Source organism: Camelus bactrianus, chromosome 17 (assembly GCF_048773025.1).
Source record: "Camelus bactrianus isolate YW-2024 breed Bactrian camel chromosome 17, ASM4877302v1, whole genome shotgun sequence".
Classification (NCBI taxonomy): Eukaryota; Metazoa; Chordata; class Mammalia; order Artiodactyla; family Camelidae; genus Camelus; species Camelus bactrianus.
The window spans coordinates 5,324,767-5,345,682 of record NC_133555.1 but is presented as its reverse complement, the minus strand read 5'-3'; the positions used below and the strand labels follow the sequence as shown (position 1 = coordinate 5,345,682).

At 52.5% G+C, this 20,916-nt stretch overlaps 1 protein-coding gene across 2 annotated transcripts in view; it reads left to right on the top strand.

The window, feature by feature from the left end:
* The window catches only part of SLC6A1 (solute carrier family 6 member 1), a 40,320-nt gene that overhangs the window by 8,290 nt on the left and 11,114 nt on the right, over nucleotides 1–20,916 (top strand). The window contains exons 2-7 of one of the 2 annotated variants that reach the window (XM_074344344.1): nucleotides 13,566–13,629; nucleotides 14,829–15,157; nucleotides 15,552–15,683; nucleotides 16,170–16,270; nucleotides 17,005–17,114; nucleotides 18,818–18,950. In XM_074344344.1, coding sequence (XP_074200445.1) covers nucleotides 14,920–15,157; nucleotides 15,552–15,683; nucleotides 16,170–16,270; nucleotides 17,005–17,114; nucleotides 18,818–18,950 — 714 coding nt within the window. In that variant the 5' untranslated portion in view covers nucleotides 13,566–13,629; nucleotides 14,829–14,919. Of the gene's footprint in view, nucleotides 1–12,751; nucleotides 13,630–14,828; nucleotides 15,158–15,551; nucleotides 15,684–16,169; nucleotides 16,271–17,004; nucleotides 17,115–18,817; nucleotides 18,951–20,916 lie in introns of those variants that run through there. The other variant, XM_045515325.2, reaches the window with a different exon arrangement.

The following is a 20,916-nucleotide window of genomic DNA, read 5'->3' as shown; positions in this document are numbered from 1 at the left end:
GAGGGGACTGTGTCTAGAGTTTGAGCTTCCCCAAGAAAGAGGCTGCGAGTGGGGGCAGCTGCAGGGAAACTTGCTTTGTCTGGAAGCGTCCTTGCTATAGCCTCGCAGAAAGGGATCATTTCCTTCACTCTGTGGAGGCACAGAGTGAGGTTCAGAGAGGTGAAGTGACTTCACCCAGGTTGCACACCTGGGCGAGAGGTGGAGCTGGGATTCCAGCCTCCAACTGCTGCAGGGAGCCTAGGCCATGGGACACTGTGAAGGGGAGGGCAGCTGGTGAGGTGGGGACACAGGGTACCGAGTGCCTAGACCTCTCTAAAGACTGTTGAGGAAAGCCTCAAAGATGGAGATTCTGATGGGCCAGGAGCAATAATTCCAGCCCAAGAGGAATAGGAAACTAAGTCCAAGGTCAAAATCCGCCCTCCCACTTCCTAGCTGTGCAAACCTAGGCAAGTCACTTTACCTCTCTGAACCTCAGTGTCTTCATCTGCAAAATGGGGATAACAGACCTAACTCATAGGATTGTTATGAGACCAAATAAGGTACCGTAGGTCGAGCATCAAGCCCCACTGCTGGGCATCAACAATTATTAACCATGGAGAAGGGTCTCCTCCCAACCATGTATCAGCTTGTAATGTGTGGTGTTGGACAGCGGAATTGGCTAAAACGAGTATAAGAACGATAAATAACAGGGGTCTTCATCCAGGCTAGTGAATATCAGCAGAACAAATGAACAGCCCCCGTTACCAAAAACATGCATAAATATTTTGTCTTTGGGAAGCATGACGGATGGACCTCACTGTAAATACACTGTCCCTAAAAGCCTGTGCACAGACCACACCGGGGAAACTGTGTTTGCCCTGTGCCCCCTCTCCAAATGACCCCACACCGCGAGCCCTTTTGGAAAATGAATACTCTTACCCACGCTCTTCATTTCTCTATCCTGCACAGCTGGTGCAATATATCCCCTCCCCTACATGGGAGTTGGGGAACATGGGGTTAACATGCCGAGAAACCCCCAAGTACATCATTTGCATGCTGGCAAAGATGTGATGCAAGCTGGCAGAGGACCCACTCCATTTTGGAAGCAGAAAGAGGGTGCTGGACTCAGGCATTTGGTTGTTTCAAAAGCAAGGGTGAGAGCTGGGATCCGGATTATTTAGAGGAAAACGACCATTTTGTTACCATAAACCTGGCTGAGCAAATCCACCCCCAGAGTAGCAACCTGTTCCTGGATTCCCGGAGCGGGCAGGTCGTTTGTTCTCTGCTGATCCTGGGGCCGGAGGGCAGGGTGGGAGGCAGTGAGCACAAGAGCCCTGATTCCAACTCCTCCAGCCTGTGCCGGGGGCGAGGGTCCGGGAGATTGATTCAGTGGCCACAAGAAGACAGTTGACATTTAGCCAGGATTTGAACAGATGTGCTAATTGCAGGGAGAGGTACCCATGTCCACTTCAGGAACTGTGTTTAATGGACAGTTTGCTCTGAGAATTTGATGTGATGGGCATCTGCGTGTGATGGGCTCCACCGCTCCCTTTTACCCACTGCCTCTGGGTGACGATAACTGGCATTCTGCCCAGGACTTCAGTCCCATGGCTATCTTCTAAAACAGCAACAACAGCCAATAATAATACTAGCCCTAATCCAGTGGTGTAATATCACCGGGCATCAAGGACTTACTGTGTACCAGGCTCTGGATTCGCTACTTTACATATTTTCCCATGTAATCCTCATGGTGGCCATGAAAGTAGACGTTGCCCCTCTGTCTTAGAGAGATTCTGCAGTCACACAGCATCCGAGCTGAGGCTCAAAACCAGGTTTTCTTGCTCTCAGGGCCAGTGGCCTGTTCAGTCCTGGCTCTTGACAAATAAGCCTCTGAATACCCTTGACCTCCCCAGCGGAAGTTATTCATGAGTTTCTTCATTGTTCGTGGGACTTAAGAGCATTAACTCAATAAAGATCCCATTTTCCCAAATGGGTAGTTATTCCTGCTACATGGCATTTTTCACTTGACACAGGAGGGGGGATTCATATGATAAAGATTCCCTTAGAAAGCTTCCTCGATGAATCAAGAACAGATGTGTTGGCTAAAGCGAGCCTTCGTTTGTGTCTTTTAGAAGTAAAATTAGCTTTCTCTTGTAGGAAATATTTGAGACCCAGGAATCTGACCCTGCATCAACTCTAAAAATACACATCCTCCTCGTTCTTGCAGAATATTCTAAAGCGATGTCTCTCGACATGTTTTTAAATCTATGGAGCTGTATTAAAAGAATAAGGGGGAGAAAAAGAACAATAGGACCTGTTGTTTCCCAAACATAAGCTCATAATGCTGAACGTGCTTTTTTTAACCACCCTCACCCCGCAAAAGTTTTGGCGTATTTCCTCGGGAAGGGGCAACAGTAGCCTCCTCTTCTTTACCACTTCGGGAAAGAGCTCTCTGGGGTGACAAGACTGCCATGTACTTTAGGACTGCAGACTCAAAGGCCACGGAGGGCCGGGCGGGTCAGAGAAATGAGTCAAGAGGCCAGCAACAAGGTGACAGTCGCGGTGGGACTTGTAGTAAACTGAAAAACATGGAGCTGCCCCCCCACCAAAGCACGCCACCAAACACAAGTGTGGGACCCGTTCGGCCCGCGGGCCACCAGTTTGAGATTCCTGGTGGTTCTTATCGTGACTTTGTGTGATCTTAGTCCAGACGATCTGTCTTTGGAGCTTCGGTGTGTTTGTCCCCAGAGCGGGGCTGATGGGGCCTGCAGAGCTGTGGAGAGGAGGAAATGGAGCCCCAGGTGCGGACCCCTGACAGGGAACCGCGGAGCTGCCCAGGGCCGTCACTGAAGTACGTGCTGTGACACGGAGTCAGCTCTCGGTTCAGGCTGCGCGTCTGTGTGGGGCTTGATACACGTCCCCATTTAGTTCAGCCAGTCCCTGTGGTGGTGGTTTTTTTGTTTTTTCCCCAAACCTGAATTCTTAAAGGGCCTTAATCCCAGTGCCCTTTAGAGCCCTTCAAGCGCGTCTTGACAGGAGAGGATGGTTATCTACCCCCTGCTTCTCTTACAATTGTGTCTTAAAAGGCAAAGGTCAGCATAAAAGCAGGACAGGTGGGCATCATGGCACTCTTACTTCCTGACCTGAGTGGATCCTTTCCTGGCCGGTGGAGCCTTTTCAGAGACATCCCCTGGAGCGGAATCTCCTGAATTCCCCACGCCAGGCAGAGGAGGGTGGGAAGAGAGACACCAGCTGGAACAGGACCACGAGGGCGTGGAGGCCGGGAACCTTGGCCAGTCCCACCACAGGTCCCTCCGTGCTGGTACTGGGTAGTTCTCAGTTGTGCCTGTAGTCCCCACCCCGCCCCCAGGGCTGAGACTGATGGGCTGGCCCCCAGCACATCCAGTTACCGCAACAGGAGGAAGTTGGCAGGGGAGGCCCTTTGGCCTGGGCTCCCATCACAGCCCCTCAACCGCTCTGACCTTGGGCTCCGCCAACCCCTGAGACACAGGCTGCCTTCCCCTTTGGGGTCTCGGGCAGGTTCAGTGAGATCAGTGAGCAGAGCCTTGTGCAACACAGAAGAAGTCAGCAGCGCACCTGTGTCCCCTTCCTTCCCTCCCTCTGTCCTTCCTTTTCTCTGTCTTCCTCCTGGCCCCTTCTCCGGTCACTCCGTGCTCCCCTCCCGTCTCCCTCTCTCCATCTGTCTTTGGTGTCTGGAACTTTCCTTACAGGAAGCAATGAAGAGCCCACAAGGCTTGCAGACTGTGTCTCTTCACAATCCGGTGACCTTGTGGTGGCCCCTGACCTGGCTGTGCTGGGAGCATGGACACCAAAGAAATCAGCAGACGCCCCAAATCGGGCTCGTTGCTGGCTTCCCAGAGCAGCCATCGTTAATGCTTACCAGCCCACCGCTGCTTTGGAGACAGGGCCACCTTCTCCAAAGCAGACATTTCCTGAGTGCTTGTAATAACAGTGTCCCCTGCCACCCAAGGTAGAGCTCAAGAGAGCACGTGTGTATTTGGCACTGCTTGAGCCACTGTGGGAGAAGCAGAGCAAGCTGAAGACCCAGGTCCCATTAGGACAGAGGTGACAGTGGAGCTGGGGAGATAGGACTGAAGAATCAGTTACTAGTTGGATAAGAAACAAAGCTGTGCGGAGTGCCTGGGCCTTCCCCCATCGCCACCACCACAATCCGGGTTCAGACACCCTCCTCGAGCCCCCTTCTCCCTCTCCTACACCGCTGCCAGGCTCTTGCCATATCACCCCGGGATCAAATCTCCCCACCTTAAGAGGTTCCAAGGTCCCCAAGGCTTGCCCAGTGCCCACTGTGGGGAGGAGCTGTTAGAAGCAAGGGCTTTGGGGTCCAGCAGCCACCTCCTGCATCTGGGCAAGTTGCCCTCCTTCTCTGAGCCTCGGCCTCCACATCTTTGAGAGCTGAACATGATCGATCATCCATGAAACGCCCTGAGTAGCGTGAGCACTGACTAAACGCTCAGTATGATCATCATTCTCATTACAGGGTGCGGTAATCACTTCACCTCTGGATGGGTCTAGGAAGCCTCCAGTGGTTTTGAAGCTGATATTTTTCTCACTCTGGTTGTTGGGTGGGGTGTCCTCTAACCTCCTGCATTCAGAGCCCTTTACTGCTACTGCTGGCTCCCCACCCATGCTCCCTAAATCACCCCCGACTGTCGCCATCCAAGCCAGGCCCCTTACTGTCTCTAAATACATTATGCATGTCCTCTCTGCCTGGAGTGGGCCAGAAGCAGTTAGGCTTGTGGTTAAGAGCAAGGGTTCCAGTTCTGCTTCTCCAGGTGTGATTATTAAAAGAATGTCCCCACTTCTGTCCCCTTTCCACCACTCCAAATGCCATCCTCTCCCAGTTTCTTGTGGAAACCTGGGCCCCCTCAGCAGGGTACCATCCTTCCTTCTCTGGGCTATGGATGTTGATTATCCACAGCCCATCAGCCAGCTGTCCCCAGCGCTCAGTGGCGGCGGGACTCAGACTCCGACTGGCATATTTATCCCCCTGCACCCAGCATGGGACCTGGCTCCCTGGAGGTGCTTGGTCAATGCAGGTTGGATTGGATTGAAAATTGCCTTGATGAAGCGAGGGGCTCAGTCGGGCACTGCAGATACTTAGGGGCCAGAACAGATGTGAGCAAACTGCTGATTGTTGAGTGAGACAAGCAGGCTGAGATGAGAATGAGGATGGAAGTTGGGAGGGTGCTCTATGCGAAAGGAAACCGAGACACAGAGAGGGAAAGGGACTAGCTCAAGATCACACAGCTGGTAAAGTGCGGAGTGAGGATTCAGACTGGGGTCCTCAGACTTCAGAGTCTCAAGCTAACTGCACTTTCTCCTCTCCTTCCTCCTCTCCCCGAGAAAGGCCCTCTTCCTGCTGCAAGCACAGGTTGTGTCTGCGGGTGGAGAAGAGCGGGGGACTCCCAGAGGGGATCACTACCCCTGGAGCTGGCTGCCTCCTGGGGGCCTCTGATTAGAGCCCCAGCCCCAGGGGCCTGGTGAGAGCTCTCAGCCTAGATCCCTGTGACCTCTCATTGGCTCCCCGGACACCTGCAGGGTTTGTGCAATATGACCCTGGGGACAAGTTAGCCTTTCACAGGGCCAGACCATAGAGGGCACAGTGCCAGCAGCCTTTCTTGGGTTTCTTAAAAAGAGCAGCAGGCCTAGTCCTCAGGGAGGGAGTTGGCATTCTTCCACACCCCAAAGGCGGGGCTTGGGGGTTCCACAGGCACCCTACCAGAGACAGGAGAATAGAGCAGTTGAGAGTGTGGACAGAAGAGCCCAGCTGCCTGCATTCAAGTCCTGGGCCCCTCTAGTTCCCGGCTGGGAAACCTTTGGCAGGTCACTTGACCTCTCTGTGCCTGGGTTTACCCATCAGTAAAATGTAGGGGAGGCAGGGAGAATAGGAAGTTCATATACATAAAGCACATGGAGCGGGCCCTGCCTGGCCTCTGGGTAGGTGCCCAGCTGGCTTCCTTCCCGCACTCTGAGGTCTTTTTCTTTCCTTCTTTGTTAATGAAAAGTTGGGGACTTTTTTTTTCTTGTGCGCAACCGCAGAAAAGAAAGAGTGGCATGACTCACTTCACCTCTGGATGGGTCTAGGAAGCCTCCAGTGGTTTTGAAGCTGATATTTTTCTCACTCTGGTTGTTGGGTGGGGTGTCCTCTAACCTCCTACATTCTGGTTTCGTAGAAACCAGACTTCTAGGCTCTCTGAGGCTGCAGGAAGAGGGGAAGGGCTTACACCTCAGTTTCCTTGTCCATCGTGGGCAGTGAGGCCAGGCGAACCCACCTCCACGCAGTCACCTCTCTTCCTCTCTGGAACCCAGCAGGCAGGCTCCAAAGGTCGCAGGCCACATCCAAAGGCTTCAGAGAATGTCACACAGGCCAGATGTCTGGGAGGCATCTGCTAGGTGAGCAGAGGGCCTGGGTTAAATTCTGTGTGACCCTGGGCAAGTCATCTGATGTCTGTGAGCATCAATACCATCATCTGCAAAATGGGACTGATGATCATTTTAGCTTCAGTGTATTTAGCACTTGCTGGGACATGCCCAGGGCTCGAAAATTTAAATCTAGTCCTTATAGTGTGTAAAGTGATTACCGTTGGCCCCATTTCCTGATGAGGAGACAAACACTTGGAGGAAATACGTACCTTACTTGAAAGTCACACCGGGGTGTTGTGAAGAATAGGCATTCAAAACTTGCTGCTGAGAAATGCACCCGGGTCTGCAGATCACCTCTCAAGGATGCTGACGCAGTTGAGGGGTTTGCACCAAGATGTGGAGCTGCTTGCCTTCATCTCTAGAGTAAGAGTGCAGTGGGCTGATAGTTGGGGGGTGGGGAACTGTAGGGGTCATGACACTCATGCGCTGTGTGACCTTGGACCCGCCACCAGCCCTCTCTTGGCCTTTTTCTTCATCTGTAGACTGCTGGTGTAGACCAGGTGTACCCATGTGGCATGGATCAGATCTGGGCCAGAAAGGAGGCTGCATAGGTCCTGGTCCCAAGCCCCGCTGGCTGAAGGTTCAAGGGGAGGGCCTGCCATCCAGACCTGCAGCCCCTGTTTGGCCTGCATTGGTGCCTTGACAGAGAATGACTGCTCGCCCCAGACTGGGGAGGCCCTCTCCAGCTGCCCCTTCGGAGCACTTCTCCAGGGAGCCCTCCCTGACCTCAGGGCGACGCAGGCAAGGGCTGCCCCAGCACCTGCCTCCCCCCCTCTGCCGCACATCCCAGCCTCCCATCGCCTTCTGCTCCACAGCATCAGCTACTAGTTGGCCCTCACATTTGTACAGCGTTTTCAATCACAAAGCTCTTCCGGGGCCATTCATCTCTTTGAACGGCCTCTGAGCTGCTGTTTACTGAGCACCTCCTGTGTGCCAGGCCCTCTGCTCGCCTCGGCCTCCTTCCATGCGTTTTCTCCCTTCAGAGTCTCACAACAGTCCCATGACGTGTAGGGGTCGGTGTTTACGGATAACAAAACTGAGGCTCAAGCGAGCTAAGCAGCGAGCCCCTGGTCACTCAGGGATTTGGCCCAAGCTCTGTGAAATCATCAGGGTCACTCGTAACCTTAGCCTCTGCAGCTGCCGTGGGACCCTGTTCCAGTGCAACCTCTGGTTGCGTGGGTCTGGAGCGGGGCCCAGGACTTTGCACTTCTAACAGGCTGCCAGGTGATGTGGATGCTGCCCTCGGAGAACCGCACTCTGCGTAGCAAGGCCCTAATTCACTGAGCAATGTGAGACTCCTTCACAATAGCCCCAGGCTGGCAAGCCTCAATTTCCTCTCCTGTCAGATGAGTGAAATAGCCCTTGGCTTCCAGGGATGGGATGAGGACTGGGTGATAGCACTTGTGAAATGCTGGGCACACAATAGGTGCTCAATAAATGCTGGCTTTTCTTCCTCGAGAGGAGCTGGCGTGGTTCTGGGTGCCCTACAGATGCTCAATAAAGCCACGTCCAATTGACTGAGCCGAGCATTTCTTCCTAAAGCAGAGAATAAATGGCATTATGTTTCCCCTTGGCATGCTGCCAAACCCAATATTAATTTTTTTCTTGAACCAGAGTTTCAAAAAGAAATTTAAAAGCGGGTAGAGTGATTGCAGTCTGAACCAAGCCTCTGTAATTTCTGTAATTACAGAACGGGAGTGAAACAAAGCAGGAGTGCGCACAGCATCATGGGAGCAGCAGGGCCCCCCTCCCAGGCCCGCTGCTCCCCTCCCCCCAAGTTCTTCATGGCGTCCCACTCACTCCCACTGGGTTCTGGGCCCAGCCCTGGCCCTAGACAATGGCAGCTTGAGATTCTGGACTGGCCTTTCTGCCTCTGCCTAGGTCCCCACCCCACGCAGCCGCTGTCCCTCTGATGCAGTGGGACAGAGGGGGATTGTCCTAGGCAGCTGCCGCAAGCTCCCCTCCCCCAAGCCTGCCATCTGGCCCTGGGCTGGGCTGCTGTCAGCCAGTCCACCAGCAAGGCCTATGGGCCCTGCCTCCAAAATAGATGTCCATGCCTCACTATTTCTGCCTAAACTGCCAACGTTCAAGTCACCATCATCTCTTGCCTGGACTCTTACCTCTTAAGGAGCCTCCTGCTTCCACTCTTGCCCCTCTACAGCCTCTTCTGGGCAGTCAGAGTGAGACTCATAAAAGTAAGTCAGACCATCCCACAGCTTAAATCCTCCACCTTCTCCCAACCCCTGTAGATCAAAATCTCAGCTCCTTGCCATGGTCTCTGAGACCTTGCGTGATCTGGCCCCTGTCTGCCTCTGACTCGATCTTATCCCTCCCACCCTGAACTCCAGCCACCCTGGCTTCCACACTGTCTCTCAATAGTGCCGAACTTACTCCTGCCTCGGGGCCTTTGCACTTGCTGCTCCCTATTTGAAATGTTGTATCCCAGAGAGACACATTTCTGGCTCCTAATTCAAACTGAAACATTTTTTTGTTCAGGCCAAATAAAACAAGCCCAAGGGCCAGTTTTGACCCATTTTGCCACTTTTGATTTCGAGACTCCAAACTCCACGTGTTTTCTTTTCCTTACAAAACAGTTCCTCATTCAGAGTTTGGCAGATGTAGTCCTTCTGCTTCATTTTGCCCTGTTTTTATCGATGGCTTTGGGACTTGGTCACAGAGTGCACTTCAAGGAAGGATGGGGCATCATGGGAACATTTTTACCACCTTCCTGTCTTGGGTCTCTTTCTTTTTTTCTCTTCTTCTTGGAGTCTTTTCCTTTAACTCCATCTTTCCCAGAGCCTCCCTGAGTGAATCTTCTTCTATAGTATGAATCTAATCACATTATCACCCTTGTCCCATCCCTGTAATTTGTCCCTAAGTTCCTTAGCCTGGTTTTTGAGGCCCTTCATAGACTGATCTTCTTAGCTTCAAGCCCCCCTACTTCTGTTCATGTGTTTCCCTCTACTTGGGGTGCCCTTTCCCTCTTTTGAGCCTAACGAACACCTATACAACCTTCAAACCCCAGCTGAATTGTCCTTTCATATGGGATACCTTCTCTCGCTGAATTAACTCATTCCTTCTAGGCCTACAGTGTCTGGTTCACATAGTCGTGCAGCACTTATCACAGAGAATTATGAATAGACATAGCACAGCTATTTCTCTTTAAAGGCTGTGACCTTATCAAGGTCAGGGACCTTGTGTTACTAATCCTTACCACCTGTCCAGCCCAGCCCCATGCGCACATGAGGCCCTCAGTCATAGTTACAAAATCAGATCTTTCTTCTGGCACCTGTTAGTTCCCTGATTCAAACTCTGGTGACCCGTGTGGTGTTCAGAATGCAGAATGCTTGAAACAATTGTCCCACTGCCGGTTCAGGTCTTAGCCCGTTCTCAGGAAATACTTGTTGAATTAATGAAGGAGTGAAGGAGCAGGTGAGTAAATACAGACGACATGTCACTGGTGGTCTCACAATCACTGTGCCGTTTGAACATTGCTTTGGTGAAATTCAGTTAATGGTGACACATTAAGGACCTGGAGGAATAAGTAGCTGGATTCTTGGTCTGCAGCCACCTGATGAGGAAGAATTGGAAGACCCTGGAAAGAAAGCCTTGGACAAATGCCCCAAGTCATGAGGTGGTGAGGCCTCTCCTACCAGCAGCTCCACCAGCAGATAAAGGAGCAGGAGGGAGGGGAGGTGGAGTCTCGATGCCGAAGACACTGGGAACCGTTCTCTGACCCTGGGCAGCCCCGGCACCGGTGTCTGTTCCAGGAAAGAGGGAGTAACACTGGTGAAAAGGTTGTTTCTGCTTCAGAGATCATTAGTTTTCTAGAAAGACAGCGGGTTCCCTTGCCATGAATGTGCACGTGCCTGTGCTGTCTGCATGCAGTTATTCACGAGAGCGACACGTTAACCAGCTGGGTCAGGAATTAAAATTCCCAAGCAGCTATTCCCGGAGTGCATGAGCAAGGCAGCTTCCTGAAATGGCTCTGTTTTCGCCCTGGATCTCAGGCTGTTTCATTAACAGGGTCCCTTTGTCTTTTCCTCCCATCTCTGAGATTTTTTTTCTTGTCAGATTTTATTAACTACAGAATAATAATTTTTTCCCTACTTTTTAAAATTGAAGTATAGTCAGTTACAATGTGTCAATTTCTGGTGTACAACATAATGTCCCAGTCATACATATATTTATATATATTTGTTTTCATAGTCTTTTTCATTAAAAGTTCAGAGTAATACTTTTTAAAATTAACCGAACACACAAAGGTACCACTCCTGGCTTCTGACTGGCCCAAGGGGATCAGCTCGACCACTCTGAGTTGGTATAAAGAGAGCCCAAAGCAAAGGGCTTGACATTTTTATTAGCTGGTATTCCCCACGGCAACTCAAAGGCTGATTTCGCTCCAGCTTCTGAAAATGCTGGAAGATGCTCCAGGGCCTGAATAATAAGCCCTTAATAAATGTTAGCTGCTATTCTTGTTACTAGTATTATTGTTACATCATCCTTGTCATTGTGGCCTTCTGGGATGCTAAGAACACCAGATTAAGAGCCACTATCCGTACACAGTTGGCAGCAGATTAAGAGCCACTATCCGTACACAGTTGGATTGTCTGATCACAGCCGAGATGCCCTGCACCCTCGCTGTGAGCCGGGCGTTCTTTGACATGCTTTACAGGCACCACAACCTTCCGAGGGAGGTATTATTATGCCCCCATTTCACAGATAAGGATCAAAGAGGTGACGTAACACAGCCCAGCGTAAGTGTCTGAGGGAGCTAAGGTCTGGGGCGGTTCTTACGAGAAAGGCCTTCCTGGTCTGAATCCTCAAAGAAGCATCAGTGATATTAACTGACGGCTTTACATTCTTGATCTTGGTATACCGCGCACCTTCTGAAAGGGAAACTCCAAATATGGTCGTGTGGCTCCCTGCAGGGAAGTTAGAGTTTGGCTGAGTCTGAATACACTTTTCCAAATTCTGGAAATCACACGTGTGTCTTCCTCGTGGTGAGTTCTTTGGAGCATCTGCATCTTTGCTCTCTCCAGGCTCGGCACGAGGAGGTATCCAATCTACTCGTGGAGAAGACAACAATAAACTTCCTGGTGAATCGGAAGTCTCCTTCCCCCCAGCCTCGAATGGTTCCCGCAAGGGATGTTCACAGCCCGTCCCGCCCTGTTCCGTACGCTGTCCCATCTTGCCTGCTTGCCAGGGGCTGAGCCAGAGCTGCGCCTGGCTTCCCGCCCCCAGTGGTGTTGGATGAGCTCGTGGCCCAGTGCACAGCACCAGTTTCCAAAGCCCAGTAGATTTGGGAGTTTGGTTTGAGTCTCTCTGATAATCAACAAGCAAATCCAGAGTGGAGGCCAGAAGTTGTTGTTCCCGCAGGACACAGGGGTGTGTGCAGAGATTCAAATTGTGGCAGGAACCTCTGAGCCAATGTAAGCAAAAGCAGGGAACTTATTTGATGACCGTGGGGATGCTCTACAAGCTCCAAGAGCAAGAAGATAGCCAGTCTTAAGAAGTCCTGGAACCACGGAATAGAATGCCTTGAAGACTCTCTGCTCGTCTTTTGGTCTCTGATCGCCTTCTCCCTCAGCAGACCAGCTCTCTCTGCTGCTGTGAGTACAAGAAGGGCAAAAGATGGCTGCCTCAGAGTTCCCAAGTCACTGGAGAACCTGTCTTCTTCCTCAGCCCCATGCCAAATTCCCAGGGAAGGAGCCCTGACTGACTTGCCAGGGTCAGGTGATCAGCTCTGGCCCAAAGTGGTTGGATCCTTTTGAACAATCATGGAGGCTGGTACCCACAGGGGTAAATCTCGGAGACAGTTGAGAGCACCATTGTTTTGGCAGTTAACCGTGGACCCCTCCCCGCCAAGGGGGTCTACTTTAGCCTCTCCCACTTTCCTGAGGCTGCTGTGTCCGCTGCATATCCCAAGACTCCCTGGCAGACCACAGAATCGGCTGCCCCCTGCTGTGCCTGATATTAGGAGACACTAACTTCACTACCTGAGGCTAAAGTTCCCTCTGACATTGCCCTGCTCAGGCCAGGGTCTAGGTGGGCGTCCAAGACCAGCCTGTGGCTTGTCCTTGAGAACAAGAAGCAGGGTTGGCAGTAAAGTTTAGATTGTCTGAAGGTGGTCTGGTTCTCCGTGAACTCTAGGAACAGACCATGGTGTTTGGTAATGGGGACTGCATGTGAGGGGTGGGGGGGGGGGCGAATGCACAGCAAACGGGGTCCCCCCAAGGGGGCAAGGCTGAGGGGAGGAGGCCTCTGGGGCAGGGGGGCCAGGGCCCACACCGCACGTTGCTTTGGCTCAGCTCCTACACCTGAGAGTCCACAGACCAGTGCTCGTGAATGCCTTTTGCTCTGAGGGTTCCATAAGTTTATTCTAGTATCTTTTTTTTTAAAGAAATGTAGAACATTATAGAAATCCAGAAAAGCGTAAAGAAGAAAACAAAACTCACTGTGAACAGGGGCAGCGTATAGCTCAGTGGTAAAGCGCATGCTTGAGGTCCTGGGTTCCATCCCCAGTACCTCCTTTAAAAAAGTCACTGTGAACATCTTAGGATATATCCTTCTGTCCTTCTTGGCGTTTTAGTTTTGTTTGTTTGTTTTTTAAATGAACAGTTTGGTGAGGAGAACAGGGACAAAAATAGGGGTCACACTAAATAAACTGTTTTGAAACCTAGTTTCCTCCCTCCACAAAACAGGAGGCTCTCTCCCACATTCGTTCCTGGTCTTTTACAACATTTCTGCAAGTTTGGATGGAAGACGGAGGAAAATATCCACTGCATTCTTTGGCTCCCGGGAGGCCCTAGGGAGCCACAGCCCCTCTGTGGATTTCTCTTTTCCTTCTGATGAAATTATGGAACGTTTTCCTCACGTCGCCCTCATGCGCACCCCCACCGTTGTCCTGAGGGCAGCAAGCCCACGTCTGCATGTTCCCAGCACTTTGGGGCCAGTGTCTCGCTGCATGCACTCGCTGTGGGCACCCCTGCTGGGTGGTTCCTCCCTCGGGGCTGGTACCCAGCACAGACACTGGTGGGCTTCCTGCACCCCCGCTGCTCTCTGTCCAGGGCTGCCACCTGCCCCGCTTGCCAGCTCACCTCCTCTCCTCTGCTTTGCAGGCTCTCCCCACGGGGGTTGCTGACGGAGCTGCTCTGGAGCTGACCCAGCACAGAAAATCATCAGGTAATATCAGTAATCAGTGTCAAAACAACTACCTCTGGAGTTCCCTCTCTGGACCAGTTGGGTGAAAAGCACTTTTCCAGCCATTAAAGTCATTGTTACCACGATTCTACAAGCCAGATAGGATTATCCCCATTTTATAGGTGGGGAAACTGAGGCCAGAGGCGATCAAGAGAAGTTTCTTAGGGTTACTCAGTGGATAAAAGGCAGACTGGAGATTTGAAACCAAGACTGGTCTGAGTCCAATGTCTTGCACTGTCCTCCACCCCAGGCTGCCTCTGCCTCTACGGAGGTTAGAAAGGTGCAGAGTGTAGGTAGACTATCTGGGGGAGACAGTGGGTCAGCGAACTCACACAAGCTGGTGGTCCTTCCTCGCCTGAGGGCTGGGCTGGGCTGCCAGCTCCAGATCTCCTTTTGTGAAATTTGTTAGAAGTATAAATCCAGGACTTGTCTCCTAGAGATTCTGATGTGGCATGTCTGTGTCTTTGTAGGGCTTCCCAAGTGACTTGGAAGCACAGCCAGGCTTGAGGACTGCTGATGAAACAGCAGCGAGTCCTCACTGTTTGCCAGACGCTGGGTGCTCACTAAGTGCAGAGCAGCCGCCTGATGAGGGACGCACTACTATCGTCCTCAAAATAAAAGATAGGGAGGGGGGCCCAGAGAGGTTAAGACATTTCCTTAAAGTCACACAGCTCGAAAGTGGCAAAGAGGACTTTGATCACGATCAGAGTCTGTGCTCACATACTGCCTTCACCCACCACCTGCATCCAGGATGCCTCCCTATTCAGCCCCACATTAAGGCCCTGCATCTCTTACCCTGCCTTGGCTATATGGCCTCAGAGAATGAAGACTGACCCAACTGCATCCCGGGAGGCAAAGATGAGGTGCACGTAATATTTCTGTTTGGAGGTTTGGTTGCCTCGGGCTACTCTCTGACAAGGACACCTAACAGAGGGCAAGGGACACAGGTGGCAGCGTTGACGCTAGCCCGGGAGACATCAAGACCACATCCTCATACGCTGACTTTGGAAACAAAAGGCACCTTCCTTCCTCCAGGAGCAGGGGCTGGCAGGAGAAGGAGGGTTTACAGGAGAGCCTTTTTGGCCCCTAGTTTGTGGGTTATTTCGTTTCATTATTTTCTGGCAACTCTAGGACCTTGACACCCTTCAGTGTCAGTCACCCCAGCCCTCTGTTCTCCAAAGGTGACCTTGAGCCGCAAAACTGCTGTCCACGTGGACTGGGGCCGACATTGCACGTGCATCTGCCAGGACCCCTGCATCGAGACTTCGAGACATGGCAACCAACGGCAGCAAGGTGGCCGATGGGCAGATCTCCACGGAGGTCAGCGAGGTCCCCGTGGCCAATGACAAGCCCAAAACCCTGGTGGTCAAGGTGCAGAAGAAGGCGGCAGACCTTCCAGACCGGGACACGTGGAAGGGCCGCTTCGACTTCCTCATGTCCTGCGTGGGCTATGCCATCGGCCTAGGCAACGTCTGGCGGTTCCCCTATCTCTGCGGAAAAAACGGCGGCGGTAGGTGCTGGCCTGCCATCCTCGTGGCTGGGTCTGGACCCCACGGAGTGTCTTGCTTAGGTGTTTTCTGGGGTGCCCTTATGGAAGTGGGTGCCCTAAAGACTCCAAAAGGAGTGCCAGGCCCCACTTCCCATTTCTTGTCCTTTTCCAAAGGAGTCCCAAAGGACGAGAACCCTCTGTGATACCAAAACCTTCACCTCTTCATTTTACAAAGTGTGGGGCATGTGTTTTGAGCAAAGGACATCCTCGGGCCTCACTCTGGCTGTGGCTGCTGCTTTTGAGGCCATGTTAGAAAGTCACGGTGGGGACCCCAGAACACCCCACAGTGATACTTCCTCTGACCCGATTTCTTAAAGATGTGGGGCCACGAGCATCTCTCTTCCTGACCTCATAGGGGCCTTCCTGATCCCCTACTTCCTGACGCTCATCTTTGCGGGGGTTCCACTCTTCCTGCTGGAGTGCTCCCTGGGCCAGTACACGTCCATCGGGGGCCTGGGCGTGTGGAAGCTGGCCCCCATGTTCAAGGGTAAGTGCGGAGTGGGGCTGTGGGTCTTGGTCATACTCCTGCCTGCACTTCCCGCGCCTGGACAGAGAGAGAGCTGCTGGGTCACATCTGAGCAGAGTGGAGCCCTGGCAAGGGGCCAGGTGACCAGTGGTGATGCTTGGGTGGTGGAGGCAGAGAGGAGGGCTCAATCCAGAGGCCCCCACATGCACGTCGGCCTGCCCTGGGGGCTCATTTCTTCAGCAGGGGCTGGGGGCGACTTTCCTCGCCTCCTTGTTCAGTGCCTGCCGGACACTCAGGTGGACATGTGGAGGATCACGTGTGCTGGGCCCCAGACACAAGTCCTGGCTCCCTCACTTGCCAGATGTGTGTGGCCTTAGGCCAAGTCCCTGCCTCTCTCCAGGGTCCAGTGAGATTATAGATGTCGTGAGAAATGACAACGACAGGAACTGGGACGGTTATTATTATTACTCTATTAGATGACTGTCGTGACGGTGTGTCTGCTCCCAGGTGTGGGCCTTGCTGCCGCCGTGCTGTCATTCTGGCTGAACATCTACTACATTGTCATCATCTCCTGGGCCATCTACTACCTGTACAATTCCTTTACCACGGTGAGTGGCCCCTGCGACCCACCCTCTAGAAGGAACTAGACCCAGACCCCACCCGCCGTCCACTGGGACCACCATTCTGCCGACAGGGCTGTACCTCCAGGTGGGGGACGTGGTTTCTCTTCAACAGCCCTCGTCTCCCCACAAGTCATAACACTGTTAGCCCATTTTATATGGACCCAGACAGCCTCAGTTCAAATCTTGTCCCTAGTATACACAAGCTGTGCAGCTTCAGGGAAGAGACAACCTCTCTGAGCCACAGCACCCTCATTTATAAAATGGGGGTACAAGTGAAACCCACCTCATAGGGTTGTTCTAAGGATTAAGGAGCAAAGAACAAGCACTGTTAGGGTTCACTATCAACATCAGTGTGCACAGGCTCAGACCAGTGAGGTCTCCTACCCAGCGTCACATAGCTGGGAAGTGGCCTCGGGGTGGACACAGGAGAACTTATGGTGCACCCTGGGAAGCTGGTTTTCAGAGTGAAAAGTTTGAGATTCAAATTTCAGCTCTGACATTTAGGAGCTGTGTGATCTTGAGCAAGTTTCTGCCCCTCTCTGAGCTCTAAAACAGGGATCACAACATGACCTGCATCTGGGAGCTGTTGGGAAGGGGAGGTGAGATAATGGCTCTGAGCAGGCTCAGGGAACTGTGGGGGTGGACGGGGTGTTCTGGGACCACTGTTGCCAACCCCTGGGCAGCCTGTGGGGTTTATCTGTGCTACTGTGTCTTTGCAGACACTGCCATGGAAACAGTGTGACAACCCCTGGAACACAGACCGCTGCTTTTCCAACTACAGCATTGTCAACACCACCAACATGACCAGCGCCGTGGTGGAGTTCTGGGAGTGAGTGCGGGGCCGTGCATGGGGTGGGGTATCACCCAGGGCCAGCAGGCACAGAGGCACCCACAAACGGTGGGTGGGAGAGTTAGGTGAAGGAATGTTTGTGGAGACGTGAGTGAGCTCAGGAAGCCACAGGGAGGATGAAGCTCTTTCCTCCCCTAGAGAGAGCCGGACTGCAGAAGGGGCCACTAGACATGGACTGTGACCTTTAGTGGAGAAACCCAGCTGCAGACAAAGCCACGGTCCAGCAGAGAGGATACACTCCCCATTCTCTCTCTCCTCCCGCCCTCTGAGCTCCTGCCATTGGTCAAATCCACCTAGAAGCTGAAGGCAAGGGACCCTGTGATGCTGCGGTAGCAGGGAGGAGGGTGGAGGGGGTGGAGTGGGTCTGGAGGGGCCAACAGAGAGGAATAAACAGCATAGGCCCGGAAGAATCACCAGGTGAGCCAACAAAAATCTCAGTTCATCCTGAAAGCCAGTGTAGTCTGCTTGGAAACCCAGAGTCACGTCACATGGAATGAAGACAGACAGACAGACAGACACACACACACACACACACACACACACATACACACACACACACACACACACACACATACACGTCTATGTATGATTGTATTTTCAGGGGAGCGTATCATAGAAGATGTATATTGGGGGCATTGACTTTCCAAAATGAGGTCCTGGGACCCAAATCTTTTTGGCAAGAAGGAAGCACCTGTGCTGGGCAGCTCGAAAGGATCTGGACCCAAGTGCAAAGGGTCCACCTCACCTTGGATAAGCTGCCAGGAGGAGCTGTTCCGGGAGTGTCAGACACGTGATGTCAATCTCTCGGTGCTGGAATCTCATTGGCTGGGCTGTCTCCTTACAGATAAAAATCAGATTCTGCTCCAGCTGGCTCTGCTTCCAGCATCTCCCGCATACAATTCTGTCACACACATTCAGGCTTTTCATTCAATCGTTTCTTCAATGAACATTTCTTGAGCACCTACTATGCGCCGGTTAGAGACATGGGCACACAAACAAGCAAGGGCAACAGCAGATGACCGATGCTAAGAGGAGGGACGCACAGGAAGCTGTGGGGGCTCCAGGGAGGCCCCTGGACCAGCCCAGGTGGGGAGCGGCGTCTCAGGATGAACAGCAGCTCAGGGAAGACAGGTGTTGGCAGAAAGAGGCGTCTGTGTGAAGGCTCAGAGGCACGTGAGAGTAAGCAAGGCTCGGGTGAGCAGGGGAGAATAGTTTGGTCTGATGAGCACGTGGGGGGCTTCAGTGAGTGCCGGACCACAGAGAGGAGCAGGGCCGGCTGTGAAGGCCTTGCAAGGTCGGCCTGGGGAGCTTGGGCTTCGCTCTGAGAACAGCGAGCTATTCACTGCAGGGCTTAAGCAGGAGAGCGACACGATCAGATGTTAGAGGGATCCCTGCGGCTGGAGTGCGGATAGAGCAAAAGCAAAGGTGGGGTCCTGCTGCAGCCATCCAGGTGAGCATCATGGCGGCTGAGCTAAGGCACTGGCAGGTCGCTCGAGCAAACAGCGCTTTCTTCCAATTAGTGTATCAGGCCCGTGGTCCCTGCCCAGCCCTTGGAGCCCAGGGGTCACAGCTGTCAGCGCCATCACAGTGGAGGATCACCCGTGTCCACACCCTGGGCACCCCCGGGTCACTACAGCCCCCGCCAGCCCCATGTGACGTCCCCTCCCTCGATGTCCCACCAGGCGCAACATGCATCAGATGACAGACGGGCTGGATAAACCAGGTCAGATCCGCTGGCCTCTGGCCGTCACCCTGGCCATCGCCTGGATCCTTGTGTATTTCTGTATCTGGAAGGGTGTTGGCTGGACTGGAAAGGTAAGGGGTGTGCACGGTGGGGACCTGGCGCTGGGGGGATGGGTCTACCAGGGGATCTCTGCCCTGAGCAAGGAGTCTGTACCTCCCGGGAACCCCATCCGACTTTAAGTAAAGCAGGTCCCTTCATCTCTCTGTGCCTCGGTTTCCTTTCTTGTAAAATGGGAATAATAACATTACCTACCTTCTGGGCAGTTGTAAGGATTAAAAGAAACAGTGCAACTTAGGCCCTTAGCACAGTGCCAGGCTCGCAGTGAGTCCCTTGAGATTCCCTTGGGTCTGACAGAGTCATCACAAGACCGAGGGCAGATGTTGCTCCTGGACCACTGAACAAAATCCCTGAGATCTACTCGGTTCCAAGTTTGGTCTAGGTGCGGGTGGTCCAGACGTGAGCACAGTCACATCCCAGCCTTCGAGGGGCAAGAGAGGTGGACTGATGGACGGAGTGATATGCAGGCCCTGTGTTCAAACAGTTCTGAGTTCACACCTCATCTTGGCCATTTACATGGCTGTGTGACTCGGGGCAAGTCACTTCGCCTCTCTGAAACTGTTTCCTCTTCAGTAAAATGGGGCCAGTAACTGATTATCCATTGATTTGTTATGCAAATCAGATGAGCTGGTGATTTTGCAAAGAACTCAGCAGTTAGCAAAAGGAGTTGTTACTGTTTTTGTTTTTATTATCAGCAAGGGCAGAGCCATGCCAAGCTGGGATGTCCAGCCTGGAGACATCTGGGGGTCAAATTGCCAATCAAATCGGGGGTCACCTTCCACCTCTTTCCGTCTTCAAGCTCCACCCCAAGAGTCTGGGGACAGAAGATGGTCAAGTCTCTCACCAGCCTGGGCCTGAAGGAAACTCAGAGGCAAGGGTGTTGTCTGAGGTCTTAGAGCAAGTAAGGAAAAGAAAGGATTTGAACTGAATCAGGCTGAGAGGGAGGTCCGGACTACCCAAGAAGCTGAAACGAGCAAAACAGAACCTGAATGAGTTTCATATTTGGGCACGGATACAGCTGACGAAAAGCTTCCCTGTTTCAGTCAGGCAGGACCTTTAGACCCACTGGGTTCTCAGACCTGAGGCTGGTGTCAAAATACTCCTGCTTTGTCCCTAGGCTAGGCAAGAGGAAGGCGGGCACAGCTGTCTCCCAGCCCGACTTCAAGATGCAGAAGGTAGGGCCCAAGGGCTCTGGAAGACACAGAGCTGAGTTGGAATCTCAGAGTCCCCTGGTTCCTAGCCATGTGCACTCAGGCAAGGCATTTCATTCCTCTGAGCCTCAATGTCCTCATCTGTTAAATGGTCACAATAATAGTACCTTACAGGGTGGCCACTGAGGGGGATAATCAGTCTATACCAAGTGTAGAGCATATGCCTAGTACACAGTTGGCACTCAATACATGACATCTATTGTAATAATTTTGGGTGGTATCTAGAGTTCCTGCTACTTTAGAAGAGTGACTACTTCTTGGGGACAAAGAGTGGGGCTCCTCTTACTGCATCTTTTGAGTGAGTCAACCAATCTATCAACATGCACTTGTTGTGCACCTACTGTATACTTGGTTCCATGCTGAAGACACAGTGAAGTGCAAATGTAGGTGACATATATTAAGCATACAATACGTCCTCACACACCCAACCTTTCTGAGCAGCAAGGTCAACTGTCCCCAGACAAAAAAAAAGCTAGGCTCAGAGAGGAAAAGAAATTGACCCCATGTCACATGGCTTGTCAGCGATACAGATGGCTTTAAATCCCCTTTTCCTAATTCCAAGTACAGTGGTTTTTCCGCTGGGTAGTGGCTGCCTTCCCTCACCCTGAAGAGCCTCAGAGTCAAGTCAGGCAGATGAGACTAACCCAGAGAACAGTTCACGCTGGCCGGGAAGCGGGGTCACATCAGCCTCGGAACTGACCACCAAGGTCGCTGAACTTGAAGGTGCCCTTTCACACTGGTGAGCAAGGAAAGGCGATTTCAGACAGTG